Below are 17,157 nucleotides of genomic sequence, written 5' to 3'. Positions count from 1 at the left end.
ATATTGGAACAAATAACCTCTCATCTCTCGCTTGCTTAAACTCCTGGCCCTAAGATGACTTCTGTGTCATTCAAAAGCTTACAGATGGGGTTTTTTTTCAGCTCTCCTTGGTTATTGGAAGGAACAGCTCCTTTTTCTGCTCCAGCTCTGGATGATGCTGGGATGATTTATCTTCCGAAATCAACACTCTCGGAGGGCAGTCATTTTGTCTATAAAGCCACAGCAAGCTGGAGCTCCATGGTCAGACAAAGGCAGACTTTGGGATGTAAATCTTTCATTGTTTGGGCCCCTGCTACTGGCTGAGCTCATCTGTTCATCCCCTCCGTTTGCTTTTCTTTCCGCCTTGCCTACAGGGGTTAATCCAAAGCCACGTTTCTTACAACAGAAGGGCCACGACATTCGGTCTGCTTCTGAAGCAGCCTGAATATATATATTTAAAAAAAAAAACCTAAGTACTTCTCAGTCGTTCTTAATATTCCAGCGTTTAGTGCTAGCTCGCCTAAGAAATGGGTTATCACTCTATCCAGCATCAATTTTACACAGTAACCACACTAAGCTCTGGACAGTTGATTGTGCTCACTTTACAAACTGTGTGTTGGGGGGGGGAAAGGGAGGAATGGCTTTGTTCTGATAAAATGCTTCCTGAGTCAAATCTCACACGTGGATTTATGCATTGTTTTAAGTTTGGAATTCGTTTTTAGCTTTAGTAGTGTGTGTGCGTTGTTGTTTTTTTTTTTAAAAAAAATCCAAATTTGTTGTGCAAAATCCAAACCGTTTCATTAGGTCCGGTGTATGATGCAAATTTTCCTTCGAATTCAGCGTGTGGTGCAAATTCAGAAAACAGATGTTTCAGGAAGCAGGTATATCATGCCAAAGTAAAACCGAAGAGAAAGATTGCTTTTAGAACCGAACGTGAGGCATCCCCCCCAAAAAAGTCTCTTGTATTAAAGAGGGGACTATACCCTGTCTCAAATGAGGAGTGTGGAGAAAGAGAGAGGTTTCAGAATTAACTCAGCACACAGCTGCAAAAAAAACCCAGAAAGACTGCTGGTCATCTTTGCTGTCACCCAGTAATAGTGCTTGCACCCTGGCCTGCAGCTGAGGACAAAACCTGTTCAGAAAGAGCCTTGGCTAAAACCCCCGGTGCTAAAATGTGCGAGTTGCAGACTGCTTAAACTGTGCCCGTGTTCCTGTGTGTGCTCACCAGCCCAGTTTCCCCCTTTCATGTCTGCCCAAGCTCAACACACACACACACACACACACAAAACACACCCCTCTGCCATTCAGAGCAGGCCAACCTGTTTTTATGTAAATCTCGCTCAGCCTCCCCTTTCCCCTCCCTCCCTGGGAGGGGGTGAGCAAAACTCCCTTTGAAGTGCTCCAGTTGTACCAAGGTGCCGCCCGGGGAGAGCTTTCCTTTCCTTTGCTTGCTTCCTTCTACCTGGGCCCAGCTGGTGGTTGGCTGGGCAGTTGGCTGGGCAGCCCTCCGCCACCCTCCAGGAGCGGGGAAGAGGTCGCCAGGCGCGTTCGGTGCTCCCAGCTGGGGGAGAAGGGGAGTCCCTTCGCCCAGCACGATGTACCAGACGGAGACAGATTTGATGGAGGTGATCCAGGGTCCTTCTCCAACCCCCGAGCTGTCCCCTGCAGCTTTTATCAATGCGGTGCAGTACGCCAACGTGTTGGAGGGCAGGTTCAAGCAACTTCAAGGTAGGGAAGGGGTGAATTTGTGGGGAGAGGGGGGGGGAAATGGGTGCATGGAGAAGGGGGGGGCATGTCTTCCCCTCCAGGATCCTTAAATCCTTCAAGCTCCCTTCCCTCTGCCTAAGGGGCAGGTTTAGGAAAGCTAATCTGTAAGGTGTTGCCAGGAATTAGCTCAACACACACAGGCTGGATTTGCAAGGGGCAAAGCCAAACTTGGAACTTGGGTTCTTGGGGACCTTGGGGTAGGTGTGGGTGGGGGCCCCTGTAGCCCCCTTCTGAAGGACAGAAAAGCAAGGGAACGCGGACTGTCGCAAGGGAGACGGACAAGCGCTCAGATACGTGGGAGGGTGACTCACAGCTACTATCTCTGTTTCCAGGTTGGCAGTGCTTTACATTAGCCATGATTCGGTGGCAAGCATTGTGGCATGAACTTAAGCCCTCACCTTCCTTTCCTCTTCCCCTGCCTTCATTCACACAACTACCTTCTACCCCCTCCCGTTCCCCTCACCTAAGCATCTTTTAGAATTGTGGGAACTGAGGGCTGCATGGTCCCAATATGTCCCTTGGGGGTGGGGGGAAACTGGCCAGTTTAAAATTGGGCCTCTGGCTTTCCCCTCCCGTCTTTCCCCGTTAGTTATTCAATGTTTGCAGAGATGACACTTGAACTGACCTTGAATGTAAATAGGGAAAAAAAATGCTTTTAAGACTCTTAAGAACAGGAAAAGCAGCACTCAGAGCAAGCCCAGGAGAAAATACACTTTAAAAACTCACATTTCCTTTCGTGCGGGAACATTGGCACCCACCTACTTTTTCAGAGGGATATAGTTTAAAACGGGGGTCTTCAAACTCGGCAGCTTTTAAGACTTGTGGACTTCAACTCTCAAGAGTTCCCCAACCAGGAATTCTGGGAGTTGAAGTCCACAAGTCTTAAAATTGCTAAGTTTGGAGACCCCGGTCTAAAATCTGGGTGCCCCTGCAAAAACCTTGGCTTACTTTGATGCTTTCTTGCCTTCTCCAAAGAAGAGGACTGGGGTTCCTGCTTTTGGATTACGTTCAACTTTTGCCCAAGTCAACAGTGTCTTTTCCCCAGTTAATTAAGAGGCAGCGTAAAGATAGAGTTTTTCAAATTTTTGACAGCCTGCAACCCATTTCAGGAAAGGAGTCCGGGCAGCATTTTATCAGTCAGAGATTAAAAACCAGCCCTCTAAAATAAAAAAACCCTTTTTCCCTCAACCCTTGATCTCAAACTCTGAACTTTCCTCCCATGAGATGTTTTTTTTGTGTTAGCTATGGGGTTTATGGCAAGTGAAAAAGCGTTTTGTGCCTTTGCAATTGTTGTCTGTTGTATCTGCAGAGGTTGGGGATTAAGTGCCAGGTGATTCTGCAGTGGGGTGGTGAGGGTGAAACTGTCGTGGGGTGGGGTGGGCGGGAATGGAAAAAAAACAAACTGGCCTTGCTTTGGAGTTTTGCCTGGGTGTCGTAAAAAGGGGTGTGTGTGTGTGAGCCAAATCTTGCATTGCTGTAATGGGGAGCCGAGTTAAATTTTAGTGTCTGGTCTGCGGGTGGGAAGACCTCACCCTGGAACGGATCAACACAATCCTAACAAAATCCCCAAGGTGCTAAAAACAAAGAGAGTCCAGTTGCCTTTTGGAAAAGCACCTTGAGGACGACCCTGACCCGGATGACTGAGAATCCCCATAGGTCGTTCTAACGAATGGACTGCTTTTCAGTATGGACAAATAAAGAGTTTGGTTGTGTGTGTGTGTGTGTGCGCGTGCAAGAGAGACTTTTAAAAGTTTTGCAAGCAGAGGCTGATCTTTTAGGACAGGCTTGAGCTGGGTACAGAGGGGCATATTTATCCATGCACAGAGACAGGAGGTCATTGAACTGCAAAAAAAAAAAAAGGGGGGGGGCAGATAGGAAACCTGCACAAACTCAGAACCAGCGCTTGCTCCCATTCACAGCCTAATCCCCGACTTCCCCACACACGGCTGTCTGGTGGGAACGGACCCCAGAGTTCTGGTTAAGCTCCAGATGAATAGAACACAATTTGCTGATCTATTCTAGTTCAGCATTTTCCTTTTATATCGGAGCCTGGCTTCGGATGCAGAGGGAACGAGAGGAAGGTGTTTTCGGCCTCGCAGTCTGAGCGTTGCTACTACATCTTCCGTGGGATTTAGTGTCTTTTGTGCCGGACGGTAAACACGGACGTGCCCAAGGTTAAAAAGGTAGTGACTCGGAGGAAGCGTAGCCAGGTGACCGGCTTCTATAATAATTTTCCTTAACGAGCTCACTGTATACAGGTAGTCCTTGACTTACAACAGTCCTTTTAGGGACCGTTCAAAGTTCACAACGGCACTGGAAAAAGTGAACCTATGACCGTTTTTCACACTTAACAACTGTTGCAGCATCCCCACGGTCACGTGATCAGAATTCAGACACCTCATATTTATGACGGGGTCATGTCATCCCTTTCTGTGACGTTCTGACAAGCCAAGTCAATGGGGTAGCCAGATTCGCTTAACGACTGCGTTCCTAATTTAACAACTGCAGCGATTCACTTAGCAACTGTCAGCAAGAAAGGTCGTAAAATGGGGCACAATTCACTGAACCAATGTCTCGCCTAGCAACAGAAATGTTGGGCTCAGTTGTGGTCGTTAAGTCGAGGACTACCTGTATTTTGTTCCGGCACGCAACCAAACTTCTGATTTATTTTTTTTTAAAATAGGGTAGAATAAGTACATGAGATCCTGATTGGTAATGGGATTCCCCTTAACTGGACAAAACATTAAATTAAAAGGGTCTTGGGTGTGAAGTTTAAGGGTTGATAGAACTCCTGTGTTGCCTAGCGTGTTGTGAAATTCAGAATATACTACTCAGTTGTGATATTTATTTGATTGGGTGTATCATGCTATGTAAGCACAATGACTCTTTTATTAACCTGGCTTTCGGACTAGGATGTATTGCATGAGCCGTGTTCAATAATCAAATCTCTGTTAGTTGAGAAAGAGTAAAGGAGACGATCATGAAATGCTCCTGAATCTTTTCGTTTAGAATTAAGGAGGTTTCCTACAAAATAAGCAAAATAATGAATGAACACGTACAAACGCAGGCACGTACGGTAGCCCTCGGTTTCCTAGGTCCACACTCACTTATTCCTCATTTTAAATTCGGAAAAGTTCCCACATTGGCTGATCCCAGTGATCCAGCTACTTCTTTTTATGTTGAAAAAAATATATATTTTGCCACCTTTTCAAACAAGTTTTTCCAGTATAAAAAGGCAGCCCGCTGCATAATTGACGTAAAGGCTGGGTTCACACAACATGTTCACCTTAAATCTGAGCTAGCAAAACCCAGTAACTATCCTCAACCAGAGTCACTGTTTCTAAACAAAGAAACAAAGGAGGTTTTTTAAAAGAAGAGATTGGGCAGCCATTTGTCCAGAATGGTATAGGGTCTCCTGCTTGATCTAGAAGACCTCAAGATCCCTTCAGACGCCTTTATTCTGTTGTGACCTATCATCTGATTGAAGAAGATGATCTGGTTCCCATAGTAGGATCATTTCAGCCTGATTTCCTGTTGCTTTCTGAAGCATCCAAACTGTATTATAACCTAACCCAGTGCGACATGTGGAACCTGGGGACAAAATTCGCAAGGCGGGTGCTTGTAACGGGGTCCAGCGAACGGTTGGTGCAAGGGTTTTTTTTTTTAGACTAGGGACTGTTCTGGAACAAGGAGGCACCTCCCTCACCTCCTGCATTTCAGAATGAAAAATCACCCTCCTCTCCGTTGTGGGTCGTAGATCACCAAAGTTATTTATGGCCAACAGGCCTCCCTCTCTTCCAGACAGCTGGCTAATCTGTGAGATGCTGAGCAGACGGGCCATTTGGCTTTTCGGACCAGTGGGGTCCAGGTCAGGGCGCGGGGTGACCTTTCTTTTCCCTTCTCTGCAAAGCACATGGAGATGGTGGAGCTTTTCACCCAGCCCAGCCCTGTCCTGACATGTCCTAGTGACTCAACCTCAGAGCTGAGCCCTCGGCCCCACCACCATGGTTGATTCTTCCTGCACATTGGGTGCACACGATAGGTTGGGGCAGAGGCGCAGCAGCGTCTGCTGGAGCTGCAGGACAGATGCCGGCTTTTGTGGAAAGCCACAAAGTGTGCATTTGATACTTAACAATGATCAATCCAGAGTGAGTTGACGGGATGGCTTTAGCCCAAGCCTAACCAGGATGGCAAATCTAGACAGCATACTCAAAAGCAGAGACATCACCCTGCCAACAAAAGTGCGTAGAGTCAAGGCTACGGTTTTCCCAGTTGCAATGTATGGCTGTGAAAGTTGGACCATAAGAAAGGCTGAGCGCCAAAGAATGGAGGCCTTTGAACTCTGGTGCTGGAGAAGACTCCTGCGAGTCTCCTGGACTGCAAGGCGATCCAACCGGTCAGTCCTAGAGGAGATCAACCCCGACTGCTCTTTAGAAGGCCAGATCCTGAAGTTGAAACTCAAGTCCTTTGGCCACCTAATGAGAAGGAAGGACTCCCTGGAGAAGGGCCTAATGCTGGGAAAGATGGAGGGCAAGAGAAGAAGGGGACGACAGAGAAGGAGGTGGCTGGATGGAGTCCCTGAAGCAGCAGGCGTGAGCTTCAATGGACTCCAGAAGATGGTAGAGGACAGGAAGGCCTGGAGGAACGTTGTCCATGGGGTCGCGATGGGTCGGACACGACTTCGCAATTAACAACAACAACCAGGATGGCTCTTTTTGCAAGGATATATATTATACAGTAGTGGCCAAAATTGTGGAAACCTTTTGGGAAAAGTGTACAGTAGAGGTGCCACCTTTGGTTAAGTTTCCACCAATTTTTCTTCTAATTTCTTTATAACTGTAGCCTTGTTCACTTAATAATACTATTTTACATCGCTTTCTGGGTGACCAGTCAGCTCTTTGCACCATTGCTTTAATTTTATTAGGTTTTACAAGCTCGCTAAATGCAAGAACACAAAAACACACTGCAACCACATAACACACTGACAAATGTTACTTCTTCAAGTGCCTTTGTAACTTCGGTCACTAAATGAATGGTTGTAAGTCAAGGCAATCAAATATCCTGAGTTGAGAGAGTTTCTTTTAGCAACCATCTGCTGCCAGCTTCATTTGTAAATATTAACGGTCAGCTTCTATATAGCCTTTTCATGTGTTTTGAAAGCTTATCCTTTGTATTACGGATGAATTGTTGTGAGGACAACCGTCTTCTGTAAGGGAATGATCCCCGCCTTTTATTGTAGATTGGAGGGAGAGGTGGGGGCTGAGGGCATCAAAGCCATCTTGTAAATTTCATGGACTGTCTTGTTTACGGTTGAAGCAGTGAACAATAAAATGAAGATCAAAGCAGTGTAGCTTGACAGTCACCTGGGACCAATAAGACTTAGTATTACCTGGCACCTAGCAAGGGGGAGAACTCTGTGGCATCTTAACAAGCAATGCAGAAGATTTCTTTGATAAGAAGTTAGAGATTGCCTAGGCAGTTGAATCGTTCTGCCTTGTCAACCGCTATTTGATGATCTCCCCTTCAACCTACTCATTGATGCTGGTCAATTTGCATATCATCCAGGTGCCAACAAAGGATGCTTTCTGGGAAACTGGAAGGAACGTGTAAACAAAGACATATGGTCCTGGGCCCTGATAATGGGAAAGACTAGTTTTAATATTTGCTTTTCCATCCCCTAGTGCAGTGAATGAGCAACTTGGTCATTGTGCATGCTGCTCAATTGCTTCGCTTTAGGACTTTCAGCCGGTTGTTGTTGTTAGTTGCGAAGTCGTGTTTGACCCATCGCGACCCCATGGACGACGTTCCTCCAGGCCTTCCTGTCCTCTACCACCTTCTGGAGTCCATTTAAGCTCACGCCTGCTGCTTCAGGGACTCCATCCAGCCACCTCATTCTCCGTCGTCGCCACCACGGCTCAGGCTTTTATAAAAGAAGACATCATAGGCAAACTCATGAACCTCATGAAGATCTTTAATTGCTGTATAAAATGGCAGGGAAAGTAAACATATTATTCAGTTTTGAAAAACATAGTGATAGGAATTCTCATGTTAAAAATACGTTGGTTGTTTAAGAAGCATATAAGTTGGTCCTTGACTTACAACCATTTCTTTAGTAACTGTTCGAAGTTAGAATGGCACTGGGAAAAAAGTAACTTATGACCGGTCCTCAGACTTACGACTGTCACAGCAACCCCGCGGTCACATGATCAAAATTGGGGCACTTGTTACCAGTGTGTATTTACAACCGTTGCAGCAACTCAGGGTCACGTGATTGCCACTTGTGACCTTCCCAATTGGCTTCCAACTGGCAAAGTCAATAGAGGAAACCAGAATTTGTTTAATGACTTCCTGATTCACTTAAGTGCAGTGATTCACTTAACAGCCATGGGGAAAAAGGTCATAAAATCAACTGTGACTCACTTAACAACCGCCTTGCTTAAGAAGAGAAGTTCCGTTTCCGGTTGTCAGTATTTTTGATCCAATTTTGGGTGTAAGATACCTGATCTTATTTGGGCTTCATATCATAATTTAAATAGGACAGCAACTAAATTTCCTTTATCTTTTCTTCCTCCCCCCCCCCTTGATTTTATGAACAATTGTGAGTTCGGGTTTTTAACGGTAATCAAGTTCTTTTTTTAATAATAATACTGTCTCTTTATGTAAACATTAATTGATTGCCTGCTTTTAATTTAGGGCAAAAGGTAGCATTCATAATACAACGCCACCTTTGGATTATACAACACCTGTCTGAAAACCGTTTTTCCTTGGATTACAGCGTTCTGTAATTATCAGTTAAGCTTTTCAAAAATGAAAACAGCAATTTAAAAAAAACAGCATAGAAACAGTACAAAAACATAAATGGCAGTCATGAGTGCTTAGGAAGCTACCTTGCCGTATAAAAATTAAGAGATCAACACGATTACGATTAATGCCGTGATTAGAGAATGCAGCCATTTTAATTAAGAAAAAAAATCTTTAATTCAAACGAGGGCTGTCTGATTTCCCTTCTCTTGTTACCTTTGAACAGGTGCTGGGTGCACGTTACTGTCTGCTTGGCAAAGCGCCTTTATTTTAAAAAGTTTAAAAGTCCTTGAAATGCATGCAAATAAATGAAACCCCTTCTTTCCTATCCCAATTCAGCAGTGGCTGCCACTTCTGCGAGTTCCCTGATTTTTCCCATCTCTTCACCTTTGTCTTATTGTACAGATAGTCCTCAACTTACAATAGTTCGCTTACTGACCGTTTGAAGTTACACCGGCAATGAAAAAAAGTGACTTAACCGTTTTTTCACACTTAACGATTGTTGCAGCAACCCCCAGGGTCACGTGATCAAAATTCAGATGTTTGCCCAACCCACTTCACAGGGTTGTTGTTCTGGGGAAAAAGAGGGAGAGGAAGGTTATGTTTGCCACCTTGAGTTACTTCTAAAGTAATGAAGGTGGGATAAAAAAATCAAATAAATGATATAATTACGGCCGTTCCTTTTCTTACATGTGCTGCATATACAAAATACATAATAAAGTGAGTGGTCTTTAGCAGAGCTTTTCAATCAGTGGTATGGGTACCACCTGTGGTACATGGGCACCTGGCAGGTGGTACGCGACCATCCTAGAAAAATGGTAGCAGGGGAGGGGAATGAGCTGAACCGGTGGCAGCACCGCACAAGCCTGAGCGAGAGACGGCTGGAGCTGCAGGGCTGTCAGGGCTCAGCGGCAGCGCCAGGATCAGTGCCGCTTTCCAGCTGATTGGCGCTTCTTCGGGACTGTCAGGGCTCAGTGGAAGCGCCAGGATCAGCGCCAGGCTCCAGCTGGAGCTTAGCGCTGATCCTGGTGCTTCTGCTGAGCCCTGAAGAAGCACCAATCAGCTGGAAAGCAGCACTGATCCTGGCGCTTCTGCTGAGCCCAGAAGAAGCACCGATCAGCTGGAATGTTGCAGCCTCTCCAGGGTCTTGTGATTTACATTCAGATGCTTGGCAGCCGATTCATATTTATGACGGTCACAGTGTCCCAGGGTCATGTGAAGTGACCAAAACCTGCTGCAACCACCCAGCAGACGGGGGGGGGAATAAAAACCAAACACCCCCCCCACCCCAGCCCCGCTACCAATCCTCAACAGAAACGCTCACAACAATGAAAACCTCGGACAGGAGGAAGAGCGCCGCCGGGCGGGCAGGCAGGTGTCTTGCTCGGCTGTGGCTTGGGGGGCACTTTTTTCAGTGCCATTGTAACTTCGGACAGTCACTAAGCGGACTGTTGTAAGTCGAGGATTACCTGTACTTTATCACTTTTGTTTTTGGTCATCAAGTTTTTGACACCTTGCTAGGCGACTGGTGGTACTCAGATATTGCCATATCCTAAAAGTGGTACAATGGGTGAAAAGGCTGAAAAGCCCTGTTCTTTAGTGCTCTCTGTCCTTGGCTGTTTTCTTACAGATGTTTCATTACCCAAACATCTAACATATGTTGGATACTATCCAACGTAACCCAAATACCCAACACAAGCAACATCCTGAGTGCCAGAAGGCAGTGGGGTTTGCACTGATGACGTTATCTCCACAAGAAAACAACCAAGCTCAGAGAGCACCAAGGACCCCTCATTTCAACCCTACAAGCTACAAAAATTCTCCTTGATCGGTCTGTAATAAAGCAGCAGGTTTTCGATTGCAGGTTGCAGCCTTCCATCTTGACTTTTCTGCATCCCCTGGGGGATGTCTCTGGTTCCATCGCAAAAGCTGCACGTGCATTTAAAAAAAAACACACACACCAAAACCCTGTATGCTGGTGCTTCCTTTGTGGCCAATCTTTCTGTGATATTAAAGCAACGTAGATCAAAAAATAGGCCCTTGCTTGGCAGTTGCAGAAAAGTACGAAAAGCTCACCCTTTCCTTGCCGAAGAGCTCCAAGGAAGCTTCAGACGGTGGGTCGGGAGTCCTTGTTCATCAAACCACTGGCTTTCTCTTGCAGATGAACGAGAAGCGGTACAGAAGAAGACATTCACCAAATGGGTCAACTCTCACCTGGCCCGGGTCACCTGCCGCATCAGCGATCTGTACAGCGACCTGCGGGATGGACGCATGTTGCTGCGTCTTCTGGAAGTCCTCTCAGGGGAGCAACTGGTGAGTGTTGCGAAGGTTGGGGGGGGGGAAGCCAAAGCAGCCACCTCCTAAGACCGAAAAAAAAAAGTCTGCAAATTTAACTAAAAGAGGGGAAAAAAATAACATTTTTTTGGTTCGGCGGAGGAGGACATTTTGATGGATTTGGGGTCCAGCGTGCTCATCAGTCTGTCGTCAGAGGCGTTTAAGAGGGTCCTTGGTGCTCCCTAAACTTGCTTGTTTTCTTGCAGACATTTCTTTACCCAAACTAGGTAACATCAGTGCTAGTAAGGAGTGCAGTTTTCTGTCAGTTTATATTCTGATGCAGTGGCACTAGGGACCAGTTCTGTGGAAAGAGATTTTTCCATGGACCGGAGAGGGTGGGGTTTCGTGTGCTGCCTGCATCCCACGTATGGGGCTTCGCTTGTTTGCGCGGCCTGTTTTCTCGCGTGCTGCGGACCGGTGCTGTCATGGTTCCGACAGATGAAACTCTTCAAAGAACTCTGAGGCATTGTTTACCTTAAAGAATCTTTATTTGAGTAGCATGGCATCCGCACGTACGTGGTCGAAGCCGAAATCTGGATTCCCCTCCCCTAAACACATAGTATCAAAGCACAATTCCCTCCTCTAATTAACAGTCATAAATCACATTCTCCAATTGAAATGCAGACCTTCCCTCCAGTTCTCCAACCCGCCATTTCTTATCATCTCTTATTGCAAACAACCTTGAAAAGCACTCTACTAGGATGTTGTTATGTCTAACTAATTCCCATACACATTCTTCCTCCCCCCCCCCACAGTATCATCTAATTCTAACTCTAAAAGTAGCACACAAGTTAAGGGGAAATTGGCTGCATCTTCATATATTGTCAAAGCAAGAACGTCCGATGTTAGCAGCGTTGACAGGTGCTGGTCCACAGACCGGGAGTGAGGGACCCCTGTTCTAATGGCTTGCCCTGACAGTGTTGGCGAGGGTGGTCTTAGAGATTCTTTGATTGAGCTGTTTACTGTTGGCTTTTTTGGCAGTTTCTTGATTGGGGTGTTGTTTGTATTTAAATCACCAAGCATGGAACCTGTTTGTTTCCATCTGCTCATTTTAAAATCCAGAAGCTCTTCTCATTGACTTCCCCATTTAATTCAACTGTGACCTGTCCATCTCCTTCAGCTATCCAAAACCAGGGAGAGATAGACCTTGACTTACAACCGTTCATTTAGCAACCGTTTGAAATTAGAATTGCACTGCAAAAAAAATTATATCGCCAGTCCTCGTATTTATGACCCTGCTGTCATCTGCTCAAAATTCAGGCACTTGGCATCAAGCATGTATTTACAATGGCTGCAGTGTCCTGGGATCATGTGGCTGCCCTTGGTGATCTTCCCAGCCAGCTTCCCAAAGGCAAAATCAACTGGGACACTGGATTCGCTTAAAACAGCAAAGTGATTCACTTAACAACTGCAGTGATTCGCTTAACAATCGTGGCAAAAAGGTCATAAAACCAGGCACAGCTCCCAACACGATCACCTTGCTTAGCAATGGAAATTCTCGTCATAGTTGGGCCGAGGAGTAACTGCATCCAATTCAGAAATAATGCTTAAATGCAGCTGCTTTTTCAGTAAAGCCTTTTTTTCAGATTGAGAGTGGTCGTGGGTATGGAAGTTTTCACATCTTTCTGTGTCTCAGAGCATCCTTCTTCCTTCTTCTGGCAGCCTGCCAGAATCTTGGTGAATATCCTGCAGCTTTGCTTATCCAGTGAAAGTGAGGAAGGCTGCAAGGGCATGATGGCCAGGATTCCTGGCAAAATTATAAGATTTTCACAGCTGGAATTCTGGGAGTTGTAGTCCACCGGCCTGAGAGTTGCAGAGGTTGAGAAACACTCATCCCAGGCACTGGCGAAACTTATTATAAGATCTCCAAATAGCAAGAGCACTTAGACTTCTATACCACCCCATAGTGCGTTAGGGTGGCGTGGTGCTTTAGTGGTTAAGACGCTGGGTTTGTCGTCTGGAAAGCCGGCAGCCCAGGTTTGAGATCCAAGTATCACACAACGACGTGAGCTCCCATTTTTGCCCAGTTCCTGCCCACCTAGCAGTCTGAAAGCAAATATGGGTAGATAAATAGGTAGGACTTCGGTGGGAAAGTAACAGCGCTTTATCATGCTGGCCACATGACCGTGGAAATGTCTTTGGACAACACTGGCCCAGTGATCTTGAAACTGATACAACGTATAGTCGGCAACGACTCCTGGAGTAATAGCCACAGGGACTCCGTAGTGCATTACAGCACTCTCTGAGCAGTTTACAAATGCCAACATCTTGCCCCCAACAATCTTGGCCCTCATTCTACTGACCTCAGAAGGATGAATTGCTGAGTCAACCTTGAGCCTGTCAGGATTGAACTCCTGGCAGTGGGCAGAGTTAGCCTACAATGCTGCAGTCTAAACCACTGTGCCGAAATAGGAATAGGAATAAGAATAAGAGTAAGAATAGAATAAGAGAATACAGAAAGAATAGAATATGGAATGGAATGGAATGGAATAGAATAGAATAGAATAGAATAGAATAGAATAGAATAGAATTTGCACTTACTTATATACTGCTTTACAGTGCTTTCCAGCCCTCTCTAAGCGGTTTACAGAGTCAGCCTATATTGCCCCCAACAATCTGGGTCCTCATTTTACTGACCTCAGAAGGATGGAAGTCTGAGTCAACCTTGAGCCGGTCAGCATTGAACTCCTGGCTGTGGGCAGAGTGTAGCCTGCAATACTGCATCCCAACCACTGTGCCACCCGAGCTCCTATGCTTGACCCTCAAACCCATAAGGCACAAACTGTCTTGGATGATTTCCGATTGTACCATGTAGAAAAACGTGGCAAAACTGCCCTTTGCTGAGAAAACAACGGGATGGAGCCGGAGGCACCCCTCTCCCAGCTGGAATGGTAACCCCCCCCTCCCTTCCAGCAATCAAAAGTGCCACGCCGCTTAGGGATTCTAGGAGGGGGCAGTGCCAGCCTGCCCAGATCAGGCTGAGCTTCGAAAAGGCTGGGCCAGCTGGGTGGTGTTTCTCATCGCTTGCCACGTCTCTCTTTCCTCTCCTCCCAAGCCCGCCGCAGCCACCACCCACCTCGCTGGGAAAGCCGAACACCTGTTCCCCAGAATCCCATGCTTCGGCTCTCTTTCCAGCCGGGAGGGTAACAGCCTGTTCTAGCCCAAGCGAGGCAGAATTTCCAGTTTCCCTGTTGGCAGGCAGCAACCTACACCCTGCCTGGCAGCTTGGCAGGTGCTTCTGTCCTGGTGGCTGAATTATTATTATTATTTTTTGGGGGGGCTGGCGTGGCGGGGGAGGCGAGGAACAGGAAGATGCTGAAGCAGACTTGAAAATGTTAGAAGCGGGTAGAGAATTAGGCAGATTGCAAGAGGGACGTCTCCGACTGTCCCAAAGCTGCTTTTTCAGGAGGCAACTGGACTTTCTTGTGTGTGTGTTTTTTTTAAAAGACATTTCGCTTCTCATCCAAGAAGCTTCTTCAGCTCTGACTGGATGGTAGAGAGTATCTCTACTTTTTTGAATTGTTCTCTCTCTTCCTCCTAAAAGAAAACCCGCTCCCACCTCTCTAAAACCATGTCTTAGTATGTTTTAATTTTCTTAATTTTAAATCTGTTTTTATATTTATAATTGTTGGGTATATGTCTACAGGTACTCCTCAACCTACGGCCACAATTGAGCCCCACATTTCTGTTGTTCAGCTGAGACATTATTTAAGTCAGTTTTGCCCCATCTTACGACTTTTCTTGCCACCGTTGTTAAGCGAATCAACTGCAGTTTGTTAAAGTGAGTCACACGGCTGCTAAGTGAATATGGCTTCCCCGTGGATTTTGCTTGTCAGAAGGTTGCAAAAAGGGATCACGTGACCTTGAGACTCTGCAACCGTCATAAATACGAGTCAGTTGTCAAGCGGCCGAATTTTGATCACGTGATCCTGGGGAGGCTGCAATGGTTGTAAGTGTTAAAAATGGCCCTAAGTCATTTTTTTCCAGTGCTGTTGTAACTTTGAACAGTCACCAAATGAACGGTTGTAAGCTGAGGATTACCGGTACAAAGTGCATATAAATTCCTAGGTGCTATGCAAAATTAAGGAAGGTTTTAACCCAAGGATCAAGTAGTAGGTGCAAAGCACCTTAGGAAAGAAAAAAAATAAGGAGAGATCTTTGGGGTGAGAACATCTCAAGAATTTTGGTGAATCAGAGCAGTGGTCCAAGTGGAATCCTGTTTCAACCGGTTTCCCCACGACTTTTAGAAAAACTCAGAAATTGCCCCAAAGACCTCAAGTTGGTTCTCAGTTGCTGCTTTCCTGTTTTCTGACCTGTTCTAAACATCTAATATACCTGCATGAAGAACAATGGCTGACGTCTGTGAATGTGCGGGAGCCTTTTTTAAAGACTTCTGAGCTAGACTGGGAAACGGAAAAAAACCAGGATGCCGTAGCAAATCCCTTCGGCCTAAATGGGTGTGCCTTTGAAATGAGACAAGGGCCAAGCTTAAAGAAAACTTTTTATCTTAAACCAGTGGCCATTACCAGACCTGGTGGCTTTGAACTCCCAGCTACCTATAACAAAAATTCCTCTTCTTTTTGACCTTCCTGAATTGCTGACTGATGAAGTAAGCTAGTTTTGCTCTAGTGCCAGGGGTAGGTAACCTTGGCTCTTTTATGACTGGTGGACTTCAACTCCCAGAATTCCTGAGCCAGCATGGCTCAGCTTGGAAACCTCTCCCTTTCCCCTCAGCCTAGCCTAGCCTCTTACCCACATATCTATCTATCTATCTATCTATCTATCTATCTATCTATCTATCTATCTATCTATCTATCTATCTATCTATCTATCTATCTATCTATCTATCTATCTATCTATCTATCTATCTATCTATCTATCTATCTATCTATCATCTATCTATCTATCTATCATGACTTGTATGCTGCCCATCTTGCCTACAGGCGACTCTGGGCAACTTACAATGCATCAAGAGTAGGGTGAAAACTTAATGGCTGCATTCATAAAATACATCAATGCTTACTTTTAACTGGCTGGGTTGTTTTGTGTCAGCATGACTTCATATGTTATATCAACCCAATCCATTTGAATACTTTGTATTCCGGGGGAAAGTGAAACTCAATAAAATAGATCGATTCCATAACTGTCCTAATTAAGCCTTGCAATTTATTATCCTAGATTCAAGATTTGTCATGTCGGGTGAGCTCATTCCCCCCCCCGCCTTCCCCTCCCCATTCCTGTGAAGAATAGGGATGAATGGAGACTTGGCACTATTGCTTCGAAATAGAGGTAGTCCTTGACTTATCCCTACAATTGGGAATAGAATCACAAAGTGTGGTCTTTAAGCGAGTCGCCATGTGACTGGAACCATTTTTACCATAGTTGCTAAGTGAACCACACAGTCATTAAGTGAATGCAGCTTCCCCATTTACTTGCCTGGATCGTAAGTCGCTTTTCCCGAAGCCATAGCAACTTCAAACTGTGGTTAAATGAACAACTGTAAGTTGAGGACTGCCTGCAATTTCACTCCCACCTGGGAGAGCCCCAGACAGGTAATAGATTCGTAAGCAGGAGAAGCGGTTTGGAGAAAGGACCCCAGGAAGCCGAATTTAGTGGTTTGAGGCATAAACTGGACTCATTCAACCCTCCAAGGTGTCATGCTGTGGTTCAGTTTTGGCTTAGCTGGTTGGGCAAACGCAGTCTTATCATGCTTCTTCTGTAAACAAACTGTGGCTTAATTCCAGACCCCATTTGATGCACAGAGGAGGTCTCCGATTAGAATTTGCTGCTTTTTTGCAGGAGGAAAAATCACCCCCGAAGCTGAAGTGGAGTCTTCCATGGTAGCACCCCCCCCTACAAATCCCACTTTGGTTTCCTGTCTTTTTTTCCCCATGCCCTTTTCCTGAGTGGGATGCATTCACAAGCAACCCTCATTTTCTAAACTGGCCATCGTTTATCCTCTTGTTTTGCTTTTCTTGGGGGGGGGGGGGAGTTTTAACTGGAGAGGCAATCTTTTGTCATGCTCCAAATGGGTAGGGAGGGCTTCCAGAGGATAGGATAGGATAGGATAGGATAGGATAGGATAGGATAAGATAAGATAAGATAAGATAACCTTTATTGTCATTTTTTTTACCGTGGGCACAACGGCACACATCAAAAATGAAATTTAGTTGCCCGCTCTCAAAGTGAAACACATACATGACACACACCTAAACATACTATATACCACATATGTACAGACCCACACCCTTACATATGCATAACAAATAAATATTA

The 17,157-nt window shown here is 45.7% G+C and overlaps 1 protein-coding gene across 1 annotated transcript in view; it reads left to right on the top strand.

The window, feature by feature from the left end:
* Window positions 1-1,574: 1,574 nt before the first annotated feature.
* Window positions 1,575-17,157, top strand: part of SPTBN2 (spectrin beta, non-erythrocytic 2) — a 62,068-nt gene continuing 46,485 nt past the window's right edge. The window contains exons 1-2 of the mRNA XM_015817676.2: window positions 1,575-1,707; window positions 10,709-10,860. Of these exons, the coding sequence (XP_015673162.2) occupies window positions 1,575-1,707; window positions 10,709-10,860 (285 nt within the window). The remainder of the gene's footprint in view (window positions 1,708-10,708; window positions 10,861-17,157) is intronic.

The sequence above is a fragment of the Protobothrops mucrosquamatus genome, unplaced genomic scaffold (genome assembly GCF_001527695.2).
Source record: "Protobothrops mucrosquamatus isolate PMUCROS unplaced genomic scaffold, P.Mucros_1.0 scaffold621, whole genome shotgun sequence".
Lineage (NCBI taxonomy): Eukaryota > Metazoa > Chordata > Lepidosauria > Squamata > Viperidae > Protobothrops > Protobothrops mucrosquamatus.
Note: the sequence above shows the minus strand (reverse complement) of the source record. Positions and strands in the feature narration are given on the sequence as shown.